At 40.7% G+C, this 15,801-nt stretch overlaps 2 protein-coding genes across 2 annotated transcripts in view; one reads left to right on the plus strand and one right to left on the minus strand.

The window, feature by feature from the left end:
* The window catches only part of egfem1 (EGF-like and EMI domain containing 1), a 56,568-nt gene that overhangs the window by 19,548 nt on the left and 21,219 nt on the right, over positions 1 to 15,801 (minus strand). The window contains exons 7-20 of the mRNA XM_084950943.1: positions 13,830 to 13,955; positions 13,455 to 13,577; positions 12,114 to 12,236; positions 11,266 to 11,403; positions 10,636 to 10,758; positions 10,219 to 10,341; positions 9,890 to 10,141; positions 9,615 to 9,743; positions 7,596 to 7,724; positions 7,069 to 7,197; positions 3,265 to 3,399; positions 2,765 to 2,899; positions 1,600 to 1,725; positions 87 to 218 (exon numbers count right to left, since the gene is read on the minus strand). Of these exons, the coding sequence (XP_084807069.1) occupies positions 87 to 218; positions 1,600 to 1,725; positions 2,765 to 2,899; positions 3,265 to 3,399; positions 7,069 to 7,197; positions 7,596 to 7,724; positions 9,615 to 9,743; positions 9,890 to 10,141; positions 10,219 to 10,341; positions 10,636 to 10,758; positions 11,266 to 11,403; positions 12,114 to 12,236; positions 13,455 to 13,577; positions 13,830 to 13,955 (1,923 nt within the window). The remainder of the gene's footprint in view (positions 1 to 86; positions 219 to 1,599; positions 1,726 to 2,764; positions 2,900 to 3,264; positions 3,400 to 7,068; positions 7,198 to 7,595; positions 7,725 to 9,614; positions 9,744 to 9,889; positions 10,142 to 10,218; positions 10,342 to 10,635; positions 10,759 to 11,265; positions 11,404 to 12,113; positions 12,237 to 13,454; positions 13,578 to 13,829; positions 13,956 to 15,801) is intronic.
* Positions 3,959 to 7,075, plus strand: LOC146374038 (EH domain-containing protein 2-like). The gene is made up of 6 exons (XM_084950942.1): positions 3,959 to 4,363; positions 4,485 to 4,661; positions 4,776 to 4,873; positions 5,265 to 5,677; positions 5,783 to 5,947; positions 6,054 to 7,075. The coding sequence occupies exons 1-6, from the start codon at positions 4,143 to 4,145 to the stop codon at positions 6,612 to 6,614; spliced, it is 1,635 nt and encodes a 544-aa protein (XP_084807068.1). The 5' UTR covers positions 3,959 to 4,142; the 3' UTR covers positions 6,615 to 7,075.

Here is a 15,801-nt window from a genome sequence, read left to right on the forward strand (position 1 = left end):
TCAGCATTAAGGTCAGCTACAGCTTACACATTTGGTTTATTAAATGATTTTTTTGTTTTAATCTCAGAAATTTCATGCAAACTCACCGTTTTGGCAGAGCTGTCCCATGAATCCTGGCTCACACTCACATGTACCGGTCTGCTTGTTGCACGAGCCTCTGTTCTGACACTCAGGACAAGAAGACTGGCACTTTGACCCCCAGAATCCATCAGGGCAGTCTGGGAAACAGCAAGTACCTTTCACTTTGATAGAGCAGTACGCAATATTTATGTTTTTAACTTCTCAGATTTAATACACATTCAAATATTGTAGAAATTGTAGTAAAGTGCAGTTTTGAGCCATCCACGATTTTTTTTAATATTTTGCTTTCAGACTTTTTTGTCATTTTTTTAAAGTCATCCTGAGCAATAGTGCTCAAGACTTTTTGTAGGTCTCTCAAAGCTTTTCTTTGGTCATTGACTGCTTTTTAGCTCATTTTCAGTCCAGTCCTGAGATGAACCAGTTTACACAAAATGCCAAAGACAACACAGTTTGAAAGGAATAAATAAGGTATTTTTACACCAACAGAGGTAACTCCCAAGAATCTGAAACCTTTCCCATATCGTCATGGTGAGCAGAAGAAGTGGGAGTCCTAAAATGATACTTCAGAGCAGTAATTGAAAGTTGTCCTTAAGAAACAGGAAAAAAATCCAACAAACATCTGACACAGCACCCCAAAGATCCATCTGACTCTTCAGATGAACAAGCTACTGCTCACTGAAGCAGTAGAAGAAAAATGGTGTCAGTGTGAGGACGGCAGTCAAGAAATCATTCTTATGGAAGAAAAAAACAGGGAGAAAAAAGACTGAGTTATGCAAAACTACACAAGACCCACACTGAAAATCAGTGGCAACAGGTCAGGAATAATGAATCCAAATTTGACATTTTTGGTCCAAATTATTGTTTATATGTACGAGGGAGGTCGGGGATCTTGTAAAAAGTGATGGAGTTATGAAAACATGAGATTTTGATCCACTATGTAAGATCATCTGAAAAGTACAATCATACAACGATTCCAAACACACTGGTAAATCAATAAAAAATATACCTATATGGAAAAATAACACAATGGATCACTATCAGTTATGGACTGGCCTCCGCAGAGCCCAGACCTCTACATCACTGAAGCAGTGTGGGATCATCTTGACAGAGAACAGAACAAAAGTCAGCCAACATCCAAAGAAGAGCTTTGAATGTCCTTCAAGAAGCCTGGAGAACTATTCCTGAAGCCTGCTTAAAGAAACTAAAAGAAATATTGACTAAGGGAGTTCATGTTGTTTAAAGTTCGTCATAAAAGATATTGACTTACAAGCTTGTTAGGTGCAGTGATTTATTTAAAAATGTCCAAACATAACATGGAAACCCAGTATATAAGGCAAAAAATGTTTGTACAATTCTATTTATGTTTTTCCCAGCAAATTAAAGGAAAAGAGGGATGGCTCAAAACCTTTGCACATTTCTGTAACTCTCTGAGAGGGGTAACAAATGTCCAGCCGGCAAACAAGAAAGATAATTGATTGTCTTCTTTCTATTAATATAGGACATTGCAATAATGAATACCTTCCTGGCACGAGTGTCCCATCTTTCCATCAGGACAGATGCATTGTCCAGTTATGGGATCACAAGGAGCTCCACTGCAATCACAGGTCAGAAGACAGTTCTCTCCATAGCTTCCAGCTTGGCAGGCTAGCAACACAAAATACACAACAGACATGATGTAACAGGAGAAAAAATAAAAGACTGGGTTACACAACAGTGAAAAAAAATGATTAAGAGAGGCAGCTGGACAAGTGAAAATGTTGAAATCATAATCACTTGATGCTTATTTATTCAGCCTCTGCCAAAAGCTCCTGCTGTAATAACTGAATTAAATCGCCCCTGTCATGACCTGGCCTGCAAGCTAAGGACAACCTAGAGAAAAAGGAAAAAAAACTTTTATTTGGGTTGCAAACCCAGCAAGCCTAGGCTTGGACTGTGCACTAGTGCTGACACATGGTAACTCTGTTATCTTAGTCCGCTCCACAGAGACACAAAGTGATGTTTTTACCAGAGGCTCCTGAGCAATATTCAGCATCACTCTAGAGCACAGCACAGAGGGTTGAACTTTCCATCAACCAGCAGAGTAAACAGCCAGAGGGCACCCTGCTGTACAGGAACCCTACTTTCTAGTTGTGTAGTTTGCAACAACAAGAACACCTGCACTGACCAGGTGAATTCATAGATGCATTTCACCTACTACGTCCACGTAATCAGTCAAAGCTATCAAATGATGAATAGAAGAAGGAGGCGAGGATAGCGGAGTAAAGAAAGATCTATATGCTTTGCGGGAAATTAAAAATGTGACAAAGCTGAGCAAACACATAACAAAATGCACTGCTTTGAAAAAGGCACACAATTGCACAAGCAACAACTATGCAAACTATGACCATGCGTGCTGACACGTGTCAGTATGCCAGCCCACGCAGTTCACAAATTCACACACATTATTACACTGTGCGGTCTTTCACTATAAAAGCTGTGACCACATGAGTGCACTGTGGAATCGAGCTCTGTGGAGAACACTGCGTTTGCAGAGGTTAAAAGGAACGAGTGATATTATTAATGCGAGCCAAACTTCTGAAAATAACTGCACTGCATACGTTAGACATCAAAATAACTGAACATATGCTCTTACATTGGCTTTTACAAAGTGCTTTAAATCTTTTTTTCTTTTTTTTTTGCTTACCCAGTTGACAGTTATGTCCGTGAAGCCCTGCAGGACATTGCTGGCTGCACTCTCCAGTCTTGGGGTCACATGACCCTCCACCTGGACAGTCACATGGCTGCTCACAGCCGGGCCCGAAAAAGCCTGGATCACATTCTACAATGAGACACGCAGATGCATAAAAGATTAAGATGATGTGCAGTCTCTAACCAAATATCTTGGATACCTTCATTGAGTAGAAGCTTGATTGTTAAAGACCACCGACAACCTCCTAAACTCTTCTTCTTCTACACACTATTATACTAAAACTGTACTGCAAGGAAACAGCAAGACTCCCCTTTGTAGCTCACATTAGAGATGCGTTACTGCAACTGGAAACATATTTGTTCATGTTTTGAACCTTTAAAACAGCTGAGAAAGTAATACGCCCTCTTCTATGTTCAGCATTTGGCCTGAAAATGTAACCAAACACAAATCTTAACCACTTCATTCCTGTCAAGGAATAAACTTGCTTTTTATACCTTGTTCACATCGTGGGCCGTGATACGCAGCCTTGCAGAAACAGCTTCCCGTTTTGGGGTCACAGGCGGTGGAATGTTGTTGAACACAGTCGCACTCCTTGGAACAGCCCACTCCGTGCGTCCACCTGGGACAAGCTGAGAGGTTTTAAAAACAGACAGAAAAAGGCTGATAGTATGGAAGTAGAAGGTTAGATTATCCTCTTGTGTTTGAGTAATACTACACAAAATACGTTCATTAGACACTTATATAACTGTTGATAGCTGCAGAAATGCTGCACTAAACCAACTTCACCTTCTGTTGTCTAAAGTTTAGCTGGTCACAATTTCATGGAAAAAAGGAAAATATATTGAAATTAAACATTCTTTGCTATCGAAATGCACTTAAGTATGAGCCAAACAAACACACCCAGTCACCATGTTATGACAACGATAGATTTCTGCTGGCTGAAGTCATGTGACTGCTGCCTCCTGTTTCTCCTGATTTATTGAACTTTGACTCCTCTGACTGTTTTTGCAAGTACTTTAATTTCTGCTTGTATATAAAAGCATTTAACAAACAGATTTAAGTTTTGTGCATGACCTTTAAGTCTGACAATTGTTACATCCCTGTGGGTGAATCTTGCCAAAACTGTCCCCACACAGCAACAAAAGCTGAGCTGCACTCCACCCTGTCCCTCTCGATATTGGCTTTATGTTGGGTGCAGCTGCAGGCTCCAGTTACACCCTCTCCACCCTCTCTAACGTCCCGCTGCAGGATGAAGCAGACAGCTGTGAGAATCTGATAATATGCCTTGTGCACATTCTTCCATCATTTAGTTGGGTCTAAGAAGAGCGAGCAGCTTCCACACTGAGAAATTAAGAGTAAAACTGCTGTCACCATGTCCTTCCGGAGGCTTTGGAGCACCCCGAAAGCAATGGGGGACGTCAACATGGTGACAGAGGAGCTGAAGAATCTTTATTACAAGCGGCTGCTGCCAGTAGAAAAATACTATTCTTTCCATCACTTTCACTCACCAAGCTATGAGGACGCAGACTTTGACAACAAACCGATGGTGCTGGTGATGGGTCAGTACTCAACAGGAAAGACTACTTTTATCAGGTAAGCTCAGGACTTGGATCATTAAAAAGAAAAAAGGAAAAAAAGGCTCTGCATGCATTAACTTGCCATGTTTTAAACAAAGGGAGATAACAGTGCTGGTTTGCACCATGTGTGTCTCAAGGTATCTCATAGAGCAAGATTTTCTTGGTAGCAGAGTTGGGCCAGAGCCAACCACTGACTGCTTCACTGCCCTCATGTATGGAGAAGTCGAGGGAATCATCCCTGGGAATGCCCTCACGATGGACCCGAAAAAGCCCTTTCGCAACCTCGACCCTTTTGGAAATTCGTTTCTGAACAGGTGATGAGCGTTCACAGAGGAGAATTCCTGTTTGTATAATGTACTGATAGGATTATGCTTTGCCATTATTCCTATAAATGAATCAAGTAATCCTGAAATGCATCACATTTACAGGTTTCAGTGTGTTCAGATGCCAAATCAGATCCTTGAGAGTATCAGCATAATTGACACGCCAGGCATCTTGACTGCTGCTAAAAGAAAACTGAGCCGAGGTGAGGCTGAATGTCTTCTAATTTCCCTTTTAGTGCCAGAGGAAATTAACAAGCCTTTGCTTCTATTAATGTTGGACTGCGGGAGCAGAGTGATACATGTAGTAGACCCAGTGAAGTAGGAACATTTCAGCCAGCAAAATTCAAACACTTGAAGGCAGAAGCAAAGCTGATGAAAGCAGTATGACTTTGGGCTGGCAGGAGATAAGCTGAGAGGAACTGAAAAGCCTTTGCTTCGTTTTATGGACACATTTTTCAGTGGGTGTAACCGAAATGGCTTGAAACCAGTGAGGACCTCTGGGATGTGTAAAACGTTCCTCGATGGCTTGAGGCTGTGAGGCTGTGTTACATACAGTCTTAATGAAACCCCTATGTTTCTGTTCCTTCTCCCCAGGCTATGACTTCGCAGCAGTGCTGCGCTGGTTTGCAGAGCGTGTCGATCGGATCATCCTGCTGTTTGACGCGCATAAGCTGGAGTTTTCTGATGAGCTCACACGAGCATTCGGGGCCCTGTGCGGTTATGAGGACAAGTTGCGTGTGGTTCTCAACAAAGCTGACAGGGTGGACTCTCAGCATCTGATGAGAGTGTATGGCGCCCTCATGTGGTCACTGGGAAAAGTGTTTCGAACCCCTGAGATTTTACGGGTTTACATCGGATCCTTCTGGTCAGAGCCGAGGCAGATGTGCGACCACTACCAGCTGATAGAGTTGGAGGAGGAGGATTTGTTGGCCGATATAAGGAACCTGCCACGCAACGCTGCAGTACGCAAGCTGAATGACCTGGTGAAGAGGGCGCGCTTAGTGAGGGTCAGAAATCAGCCGTTATGATAAATTCCAACCGGTACTTTGCATATACATTTACAAATCCAGCTGCTGTGGTGACCTTTGTGACTCCCTTGTGTTTCTTCACAGGCTCATGCACACATTATCAGCTATCTGAAGCAGGAGATGCCAACCATTTTTTGTAGAGAAAGCAAGAAGCATAATTTGATCTACCAGCTTCCCGTGATTTTTAACAAGATTCAGCAGCAGCATCGTGTCCCAGCTGGCGATTTCCCCGACTGCACAAAGATGCAGGTCAACAAAACAACTTCTTTGATTGTTGTTTAAATACCATATTTGTTAGATTTCATTCACTCTAATGTTCTGTGTTAGTCTCACATGCGATTGCACACATTTTCAGGAGAAACTTTTGGGGCAAGACTTCTCAAAGTTCAAGAAGCTAAAACCGAGCCTTATGGCCTCCTTGGATAAACTCCTCAGCACTGACATCGCCAAGCTGGTCCCCTACATCCAACAACAAGAACAGAGAAAGCGATCCCTCCACGGAGTGCTGGACGGGGAATTTTTGAGAACATTCAAGCCCGAGCATTACAGCAGAGACCCGTTCAAAGAACCTCCCGTAGATGAGGGGAGCGAGCTAGATTTCGATGAGTGGGTAGTGGAGAAATACAAACCCAAATACGATGAGATTTTCTACAACCTCAGTCCAACTGAGGGCAAACTTAGCGGAACCAAAGTCAAAGAGTGGATGACAAAGACTCTTCTGCCCAACTCTGTGCTCGCTCACATCTGGAGGCTGTCCGATGTAGACGGGGATGGCATGCTGGACGATGAGGAGTTTGCTTTGGCGGTCCACCTCATCGAGGAGAAAGTGGAGGGCCACTGGCTCCCCAGAGAGCTGCCTCCACACCTGGTGCCACCATCAAAACGGCTAAGTGAAGCAAGCGACGTGTCGGTGTGAACTTGTCATCCAAAGGAAACGTAAAGCTGAGAACGTGTATTCATTACAAGTAAAATTAATGCAGATTTTTTACAATGTTGGCAGTTTGAGTACTATGAAAACTGAAGTGTGTGTGTGTGTGTGTGTGTGTGTGTGTGTGTGTGTGTGTGTGTGTGTGTGTGTGTGCAAACCTGAAAACGTATTAACAGCTGACACAACCTAAAGCTTACTGTTATTGGTTATGAATGATTTGATTTTGAAGTATTATTCACACTTTTTTTGACAACTACGTTATTATTGTCATCTTATAAGGAAACACAACAGCAAATATTGTCAGTTGCATGGACAGTCTCTCTTCAGCTAATGCAGTAAAAGTTTCATATTCCCTGACTGTTAAGCTTTTCTTTAATATGTGACATTAAAAACATTGACATTGCTATCACCAATATTTTGAACTCTAACAATTCTCACTCACCCAGGTGGCAAAAACGCCCATATAATCCTGGAGGGCACAGGCAGACTCCATAGAGACGATGGCAGTGCACACTGTTGGGACAGTTGCACTTTCTTCTGCAGTGCCTCCCAAAAAAACCCTTTGGGCAACCTGTGAGCAAGAATAATGCCAAATAAATTAGTGCCTGCTTAGATTCAAAAATACAACAGAGCCCACATGCCTCATTTGTGAGAAGACATCTTTAATAATGGTAATGACTCATTCAGCACACACTGAAGCAGAATAAAGGGCAGTGATTTCCAAAAACTGGGATATCAAGTTGAATCTAGTTATTTACAAGATATTCGCCCTGGTATGAAACAAGCTTTAATTCGTGTTTTTTTTTCCTATCTTTCTAGCATAAATCTTTTTAATGACTCGTCAGTTTTAGAGGATAAAAGCATTCTGACAGATGTCTAATCACATAGTCAAATTCATGTGGAGGGGGTCGCAAGAAAACTAGACCCAGGTGGTTGCATGCGTCTGTAGGAATGCGTGTGTATACAAACCATCCTCGCAGAGCAAGCCTTGCACCCCAGGGGGGCACAAACACTTGCCAGTCACAGGGTCACAGGAGCCTCCATTCTGACAGCGACACAGGCTGTTGCAGGCCTGTCCGTAGCTCCCCTGTGGACAAGCTGAAGAGAAAGGAGATGAAGAATTTTTTTGGCTCAAAAAAAGTTCAGCGTGGAAATCCAAAGATATATAATTTTTTTTTTAATTTGAAAATAAACACATCAAAAGCTAGAGTTTTGGTCTAGGCAGTAAACACTTTCAGCTTCCGTCCTCTCTTTCCTGGTGTTGTGGGTTTGCCTGACTTTCTTAATCTCAATGGCCTTGTTAGCAGTTCTGAGAAGAAACAGCTGGCTGTTTAAGACGTGCTCAAGTATTCGAATTCATCAAGTTAACTGCTGCTTAACTTCCATATCGCAGCTTCTTTACAACAGTTTTATATCGCAGGATGAAATTGTTTAAAATAGTGTAGCAACGGCAGCACCCTGTGGTATTGGAACAGGATAAGAACAGGAAATAGTTCAGAATGAATGAATTAATAGATAAATGAAGGGACAAGACGTATTTAGAGAAATCATAATAATATATGAAAAAGGCAGTGAACAGGTGAGTAGGCAAGGGTGTCGTTTTGTATTGAGGTACCCTCTTGAACAGGTCCTCCCTAGAAAAAAAGTTTGTAATCTCTGTAAAATCTAAACTTCCTGGTTAAATAAAATAAATACTTAAGGCATCCTGAGGCAACATGTATAACAAAGAGAGCTAGTTTTAAACACCATAAATACTTGTAATGCTTCAACAGCAGTATTAAGAGTTGGCATACTGCTTCAGCGATATGATTCAAATATAATTCAATTATTTGAGATATGGGAAAGAGTAACCCAGTTAATTATATATTTTTATATATATACAACTTCCATACAATAAAAATGTTATATGTCACATTTTTTAAAGGCCAAACATGGCCCATATTTTTTTTTCCTTATAGCCCCCTATGTTGTTGCCTACTGCACCATTCCCCATATCTTTGCCTCAGGCAGCAATATTCCTCATCTACTCCACCTGAAAATGCTGCCCAGGCCCATTACCTTCAGGGTGTGCATCTGAACACTGCCTCCCTCAGACTCTCGTTTCAGATTGCTTCTAATGGACTTATCACACGTGGCTCTCCTCCTCAGGTTCAGACCAAAAGACAGCCATTAATCACAGAGCTGGATGGGAACAATGAAGCTTTGCTTTGTAACCCAGTAGTGGACATCCTTGGCCTCAGGCTGTGCTCTTGCTGTGGGTCCTGGCCACACTGTAGTAGCAGACAAATTGATTCCCCTGGCCCTCTTGTGTTCTGGAGCCCATAAACAACACAGCCTCCCACACAGGAGCCGTCAGGCTTTGATACATGACGCTGGATCGATGCACACAGGGAGCTATGTCATCTTTCTTTAACTAGACCATACTGCTAAAGGCAGTTCAAATACCTCTGGGAAAAGATGTGTCTTGTGATACAATCCAGGCTATGTGCATGCCTGTCTATGCTGTACTGTTCAATGTACAACTGAATCAGATATGTGATCTGGACATGACTCATACGCTTTGGTCAATTTTCCCATACAAACAAACAAATAAACAAATAATAAATAAATAAATAAATAAATGTCTCCCCTTCATCCCTTTCTGTCTGAAAGTGAGATGAGAAGATGATCATGTGCCACTTAAAATAATGGTAAATATGGAGCCAGTTTCCCCTCTAAGGCTTTGTCATAATGTGTCATTTGTATAAGAAATACTTTTATAAAGCCACAATTTTTAATTTTTTTGTGCAAAATAAGCCAATGAGATATAGCCTAGTATTTAGAAATCCCACCATATAGTTTTTATTACTTCTGGATGGAGCAAAGTCTTAATGCTAAGCTAACTTGCTACAGTACACTGATGACAGGTGGCACATGATTTAGCCCGAAGGACAGTGTTTGTGTTATGACGGAAAGACGTCACTTCAGAACACTTTTAAAGATCCTCACTCTCGTTGCAGATGACCCCCGTCCAGCCAGGCGAACATTCGCATCGGTCTCTGTTTTCGTTGCACACTCCATGCACGCAGTCTTCACAGCTTACACTGCAGTCCTCCCCAAATGAGTCATCTAGACACACTAAAAAAGGAAATTCCAAAGGAAATTCCTGAAGATCATCAACATTTAACAGGAAAACAAAAGGAGAGTAATAAAATAATATTGAGTGCAGACTCAGCACACATGCTTTGTTTTTCTTGTTTTGGGGTTTTGTTTTTTTACTGTACCTATGTGACTTTCCAGTCTGAGCTCTCCTCTGCGCTCTCGCAGGATCTCTAATACTTTTTCACTGTCACCACGGTGACTACCATCATTATCGTCATCATCTTCGCTGCCATAATGGGAGCGCAAGGCTGCCGTGTACTGCAGGAGCTGAGGAGCGTTGCGGAACAGCAGGTCTGGTAATCTGCCAGCCTCGAGCTGCACTTCCTCATCTTCCTCTTCTTCATCTTCCTCTTCCAGCTCTCTGCCATAAAGAGCTAAAGAGACCAAGTACAATGTTATATGTCAAGAAGAAATGCAGAGTGGTATTTGGAAAGCTGAAAATGTTACTCACACACGCAAGAGCGCCGGTCCTCATTCAAACGGAAGCCCTGTTGACAAAAGCACTCGTACGCTCCCAGAGTGTTGATGCAGTATTGTTCACAGTCCGAGGTCTCTGCCAGACACTCGTCAATGTCTAACAGAAGAAAATGCAAACATAGTGCAAGTATATGAAAAGGTAGTGTAGCACTGCAAGATGACACAGATATGGATTTTTTTTCTACCCATCCAGAAGTTGCACTTGACTGTTTTGAATAAAATGTTCTTTTTTCCCCCCTTTTCTAGTAGGAACTGGCCTTGAAAGGATTAATTTTTCAGGACTCACTTAGTAAATACGCTTTTTAGAATTAGTGTCATACACAGCTTTGCCACAACACAGAAAACCTTAATAAGTACCAGACTAGATGATCTGCTAAGAGTCCAACCTTACCGTCACAGCTGCAACCGTCTGGATTTAGTCTGTAACCAGGCCAGCAGCTGCACTCATAGCCGCCTGGATAATTTTTACAGAAGTGGCTGCAGCAGGACTCCTCACTCACACACTCATTATTATCTGTGGAAAGTATTAAAGAGCTGGTATGAAAAGATCCTTCTGAAGGACTGAAGCACAGAGCCAAAACACATTAAATGAAACAGGTGAAAACAAAATAAAGAAATAAAGACAGAGTACTATGTCTTTAAAGCATTTTTAGTAATTAAATATATATATATATATATATATACATATATATATATACATACATACATACATACATACATACATATATATATATATATATATATATATATATATATATATATATATATATATATATATACATACACATATACATATATATATATATATATATATATATATATATATATATATACATATATATATATATATATATATATATATATATATATATATATATATATATATATATATATATATATATATCAGGACAGTTTGATGAGGACAGTTTGATGAGGACAATTTGTATTCTTGACATCTGAATCATGCACATTAATATATATATATATACACACACACACACACATATATAGAAGGTCTGACCTACACAGGTCTTCCTGTCTTGGTCCAGCTGGTAACCCTGGTTACAGGAGCAAAGAGGGCCATTGGTGGTATGCTCACAATGATGAGAGCAACCTCCGTTGTTCTTCTCGCAGCTGTTTACAATCTCCATCTCAATGCCTGGAGATGAAAGGATCAAACCGCAACAACAGTACACAACCACAGATGAAATATAGGGTCAATGACAGGGGGCATGTAAATCACATTTAATTTTGCATTTTATATGCTCAACATAAATACCTAATGAGAGTATGATGGATTTAAATAGGATATAACTTAGGACTCAGTTGAATTTTGAGGCATATCACGCATGTCAGTCCTGTGTGCTACACTGAAATATTTACAAGCAAAGTTTTGTGATTCAAATTAAAGAGCAGTTTACAAGTAACCTGGTATTTGTGTTGTGTTCTGTTGTTAGCAGAAAAAAAAGGAAATGATTCTAGAATGTGCAATCTGCACCAGCCTGCGCTATAGTGTGTAGTGGTATTCATATTTATTTAGCAAGGGAAAGGTTACTAGTTCAATTCCCATTACAGTCAAAAAATCCCTTTGGGGTGGCATCAGGAAGGGCACTTGGTGTAAAATTTTGCTAACTCAAATATGTGGAGCTACCTGACGTGGTGACAACTTCTAACAGCCGAGCAGCCGAAAGCCATTTTGTTAAAATTGTAACATAAAAATAAAAAAAAACAAAAAAAACTAAGGCACATTTGAATCAGAACATTTTCAACAAAGTCATTCTGAAATGATGTAAGTTCCCTTATTTGCATAATAAAAAGCACTCAGCAGTCTTTACAGTTTGTGGAAGGTAGGCTGAAGTTCTTACTTACGGTAGCATTGTTTAGCATCAGCACCGAGTTCAAAACCCGGATGACACACACAGCTAAAGGAACCCAACATGTTGACACAACCATGGGAACACTTGGCATGGCCAGAGCTGCACTCATCAATGTCTATAAGAGGCAAATATTAACACACTTTAGATACTGGTATGACAAATGTCAACAGATACACCAAGACATGTAGGCAGAAACACATGAGCATGAGAAAAGTCCACTGATTGTGTCAAAGATTTATCTACTGTATTGCAAAACTGCAGAATATTATTCAGCGTCATATTAAGAAACAGCGGAGGTAAACAGGATTTCAGTGTTCATAAAACCTGTATCCTGTAATCTGACTTTCTTGGTCAAGTAGCAGCTAAGTCTCCAACCAAATCCAGAGTTTCTAAAACAAGTAGATGTGCGCAGTCCTGTGGAAAGTTAACTACAGCTCTCAACATCTTGTAGAACCACAATTAGCTATAACATGAAGTAACTACTTTCCATATGAGTTTCTCACAATGTAGCGGAGGGAATCTGGCCTACTTTGAATGCCGTTTCATTTAATTGAGGTCTGTAGGCATTGATTTATGCACAGTTCTCTTAAGGTCCCATCACAAAATTTCATTTAGGTTGAGATCTGGGCATTGACTGAGCCACTGCAGGACCTTGATTATTTTCTTTTTCATTTCATGTCATTCTGTTATAGTTTTGCTGCTGTGCCTGGACATTCTTTTCCATATGGGATGCTTTGGTACACAGTTGAGTTCATGGTCAACTCAATGACTGCAAGGCATGAATCACTACACCTCCACCACCATGCTTGACAGTTGGAATGAGGTCTTTGTGATGATATCCTGTGTTTGTGTTTTATGGCCAAACCTCTTCCCTTTGGTCTTATCTGTCCAAAGGGCATTGTTCCAGAAGCCTTGCAGTTTGTTCTGTGCCATGCTGCCATGTTGTTTTTATAGACAAGTCATACTTTTTCATTCTTTTTGTAACTGAACAATCGGGAACTTTAACATTCAGCATGCTAACTGAGGCTTGCAGAGTCTGAGAGGTTTTTTGTAGTTTCTTTAAGTCTAAAAGGGTGAGTTTGCTGGTAAGATAATGGTATTGTATAACAGACACCTGAATGCTTAGACCTGCTCACACCTGCCAATGATCTAATAATTAAGTGCATTTGATTAGTAGCGCCTCGTTGCTACTTGCCCTCTTAGTTATAGGGAAGCAGTAATGGTGTAGTTAGTTTCTCACAGGACTGCATAGAAAACTTTATTTCTCACATACAGGAAATCAGAGGTCTTATCTGAGTTATAGCTATGTGAGTGAGAGAGAGGGCTTTGTCACCTTCACAGTTCTTGGCATCTCCAGCCAGTGCAAAACCAGGTCGGCAGCTGCAGTGAACTCGGCCTTCTTCTGAAGTACACATCTGGCTGCAGCCTCCATTCCTCTCCTCACAGGGGTCCCTCACTAACACGAGGAGAAACATACACATACATATATTTGAAGAATGAAGCCAGGTCAGGACAGTTTGATGAGGACAATTTGTATTCTTGACATCTGAATCATGCACATTAATATATTTTCTGTCACAACAAGATTCCTAGTAAAATTAATCAGTGCATTAGAAAATCCATGAAGACTATTCAGATTTTGAGCTGTGTAATGCACAGCTCTGCCACTTTAATAGATGTTTCTGCACCAAAAGTTAGGCTGACTTACATTTACAGTGTCTCCCATCCCTCTTCAGCTGGTAGTTCTTCCGACACTCACATTTGTAGTGATTGTCCCCCGTGTCCACACACTTGTGTTCACATCCACCATTCAAGACAGAGCAGGAATTCACAGCTTAAGAGCAAAGAAGATAGATGAGTGCTCAGTAAAAAAAAAGAGTCATAAAGCCCATCCGCTCAGGTGCTCAAGTGCAGATTTAATGGGGCTGAAAGTCGCACTAAGTTTTCAGTAACTTAGAAAGGATGATAAATATAACTGAATTTTCTGGCAATTGCAAATACCTTTCACAGCTCAAGTTGCACAGCTGTATAATTGTGGAAAACACTTGGGTAAATGCAGGAAACTGGGAAAAAAAAGGTCTTCAATAGGCCTGTTGGTCCAATGACTACCTCTGGTTTATTTTCTAATGATCTTTCCATCCTATCATTCCTGCAACTTAATGACGTGCCAAATATGAATATTAGCCGTGTGCCTTCTGGGTGCTCTAAACACAGACATGATGACACAGGCTGTAAAACTGAATGAACGGCAGGTTTTTAACACTGATGACTTCCACAGACACAATTAGCCATCCCTCTGCATCCGTACCTATCCTTTAACACAAAGCTGCAGCTGGAAACTGAGAGCATTAGGGGACATACATAGAAACAGAGATGTACCGATTTTCTCCAAGTAACAAATTGTTTCATTAAATGACCAATTTTATGGCCCTAAAAGGGTAAAAGTACTTTACCGCCTTGCATTTCTCCTTTTAAATTGTGTCTGAATTTCTCACAAGGATTATTCAATGAAGCTCTAACTTCTACACTTTCATTCTGTTTTTTTCACTATGTCTGTTTGTTACATTTGTACAAAACCCAAAGTGAAGAAATTAGTTCTGGCATTAACTGTGTTCAGTGACTGCTACCAATGAAGTCTGGTTTTCATTGGACTGAACACTCACTGGCCACTTCATTATGTAGACCTTGCTAATACTGGCTTCAGAACGCCCTTAATTCTTTGTGGCACAGATTTATCGAGGTGGTGGAAACATTCCACAGAGAGTTTGGTTCATGTTACAGCGTCACACATTTGCTCCACATCCATGATATCTCCCACTTTGGGATTACGATTTCACGTTGTGCTAAGAAACTATTCCCCACACCATTATGCCAACACCCGCAGTCTGAACCCTACCGTCTGAATGTTGCAACACAAATCTAGACTCATTAAGCAGGCAACATTTTTTCAGACATCTATTGTGAGCTGTAGCTTCAGGTTCCTGCTCTTAGCTAACAGGAATGGCACCCACTGTCATCCTCAGCTGCTGTAGTCCAAGTTTTCATATCTTGAGATGCTCTTCTGCATACCGTGGCTGTAATGACTGGTTATCTGAGTTATTAATGTCTTCCTGTTAGCTTGACGCAGTCTTACCATGTTCCTCTGACCTCTGACATTAAGAAAGCATTTTCGCCCAGCAAGCTGCCGCTCACTGGATATTTTCCCTTTGTCGAACTGTTCTCTGTAAACAATAGAAATTGTTGTGTGGGAAAATCCCAGCAGCTCAGCAGTTTCTGAAATGCTTTGACTGGCTCGAAGCATTTCAGAAACTGCTGAAATGCTTCCCCTATTGTAATGCTCAGATTGAACTTCAGCAGATCATCTTGACCATGACTGCATGTTTAAAAGCACTGAGTTGTTTGCTGACTTATTACAGATTTGTTTGAACCAGCAGTTGAGAAAGTATATATGTCAGTTATGCCTCCAGTTTGCACTCTTGGTAAGATAAGATACGATAAGATACGATAAGATACGATAAGATACGATAAGATACGATAAGATACGATAAGATACGATAAAATACGATAAGATACGATAAGATACGATAAGATAAGATAAGATAAGATAAGATAAGATAAGATAAGATAAGATAAGATGCTGCATCAACACAAATCATGGCAACAACAAAAAACGAAAATTG

The sequence above is a fragment of the Perissodus microlepis genome, chromosome 14, assembly GCF_051167445.1.
Source record: "Perissodus microlepis isolate ML-2025 ecotype Zambia chromosome 14, ASM5116744v1, whole genome shotgun sequence".
NCBI classification, from domain to species: Eukaryota; Metazoa; Chordata; class Actinopteri; order Cichliformes; family Cichlidae; genus Perissodus; species Perissodus microlepis.

Coding starts and splice junctions, on each gene's coding strand:
- LOC146374038 (XM_084950942.1), top strand. CDS start 4,143: ATGTCCTTCCGGAGGCTTTGGAGCACCCCGAAAGCAATGGGGGACGTC. Junction 5,678..5,782: donor AGAGGGCGCGCTTAGTGAGG/GTCAGAAATCAG, acceptor GTTTCTTCACAG/GCTCATGCACACATTATCAG. Junction 5,948..6,053: donor CCGACTGCACAAAGATGCAG/GTCAACAAAACA, acceptor ACACATTTTCAG/GAGAAACTTTTGGGGCAAGA.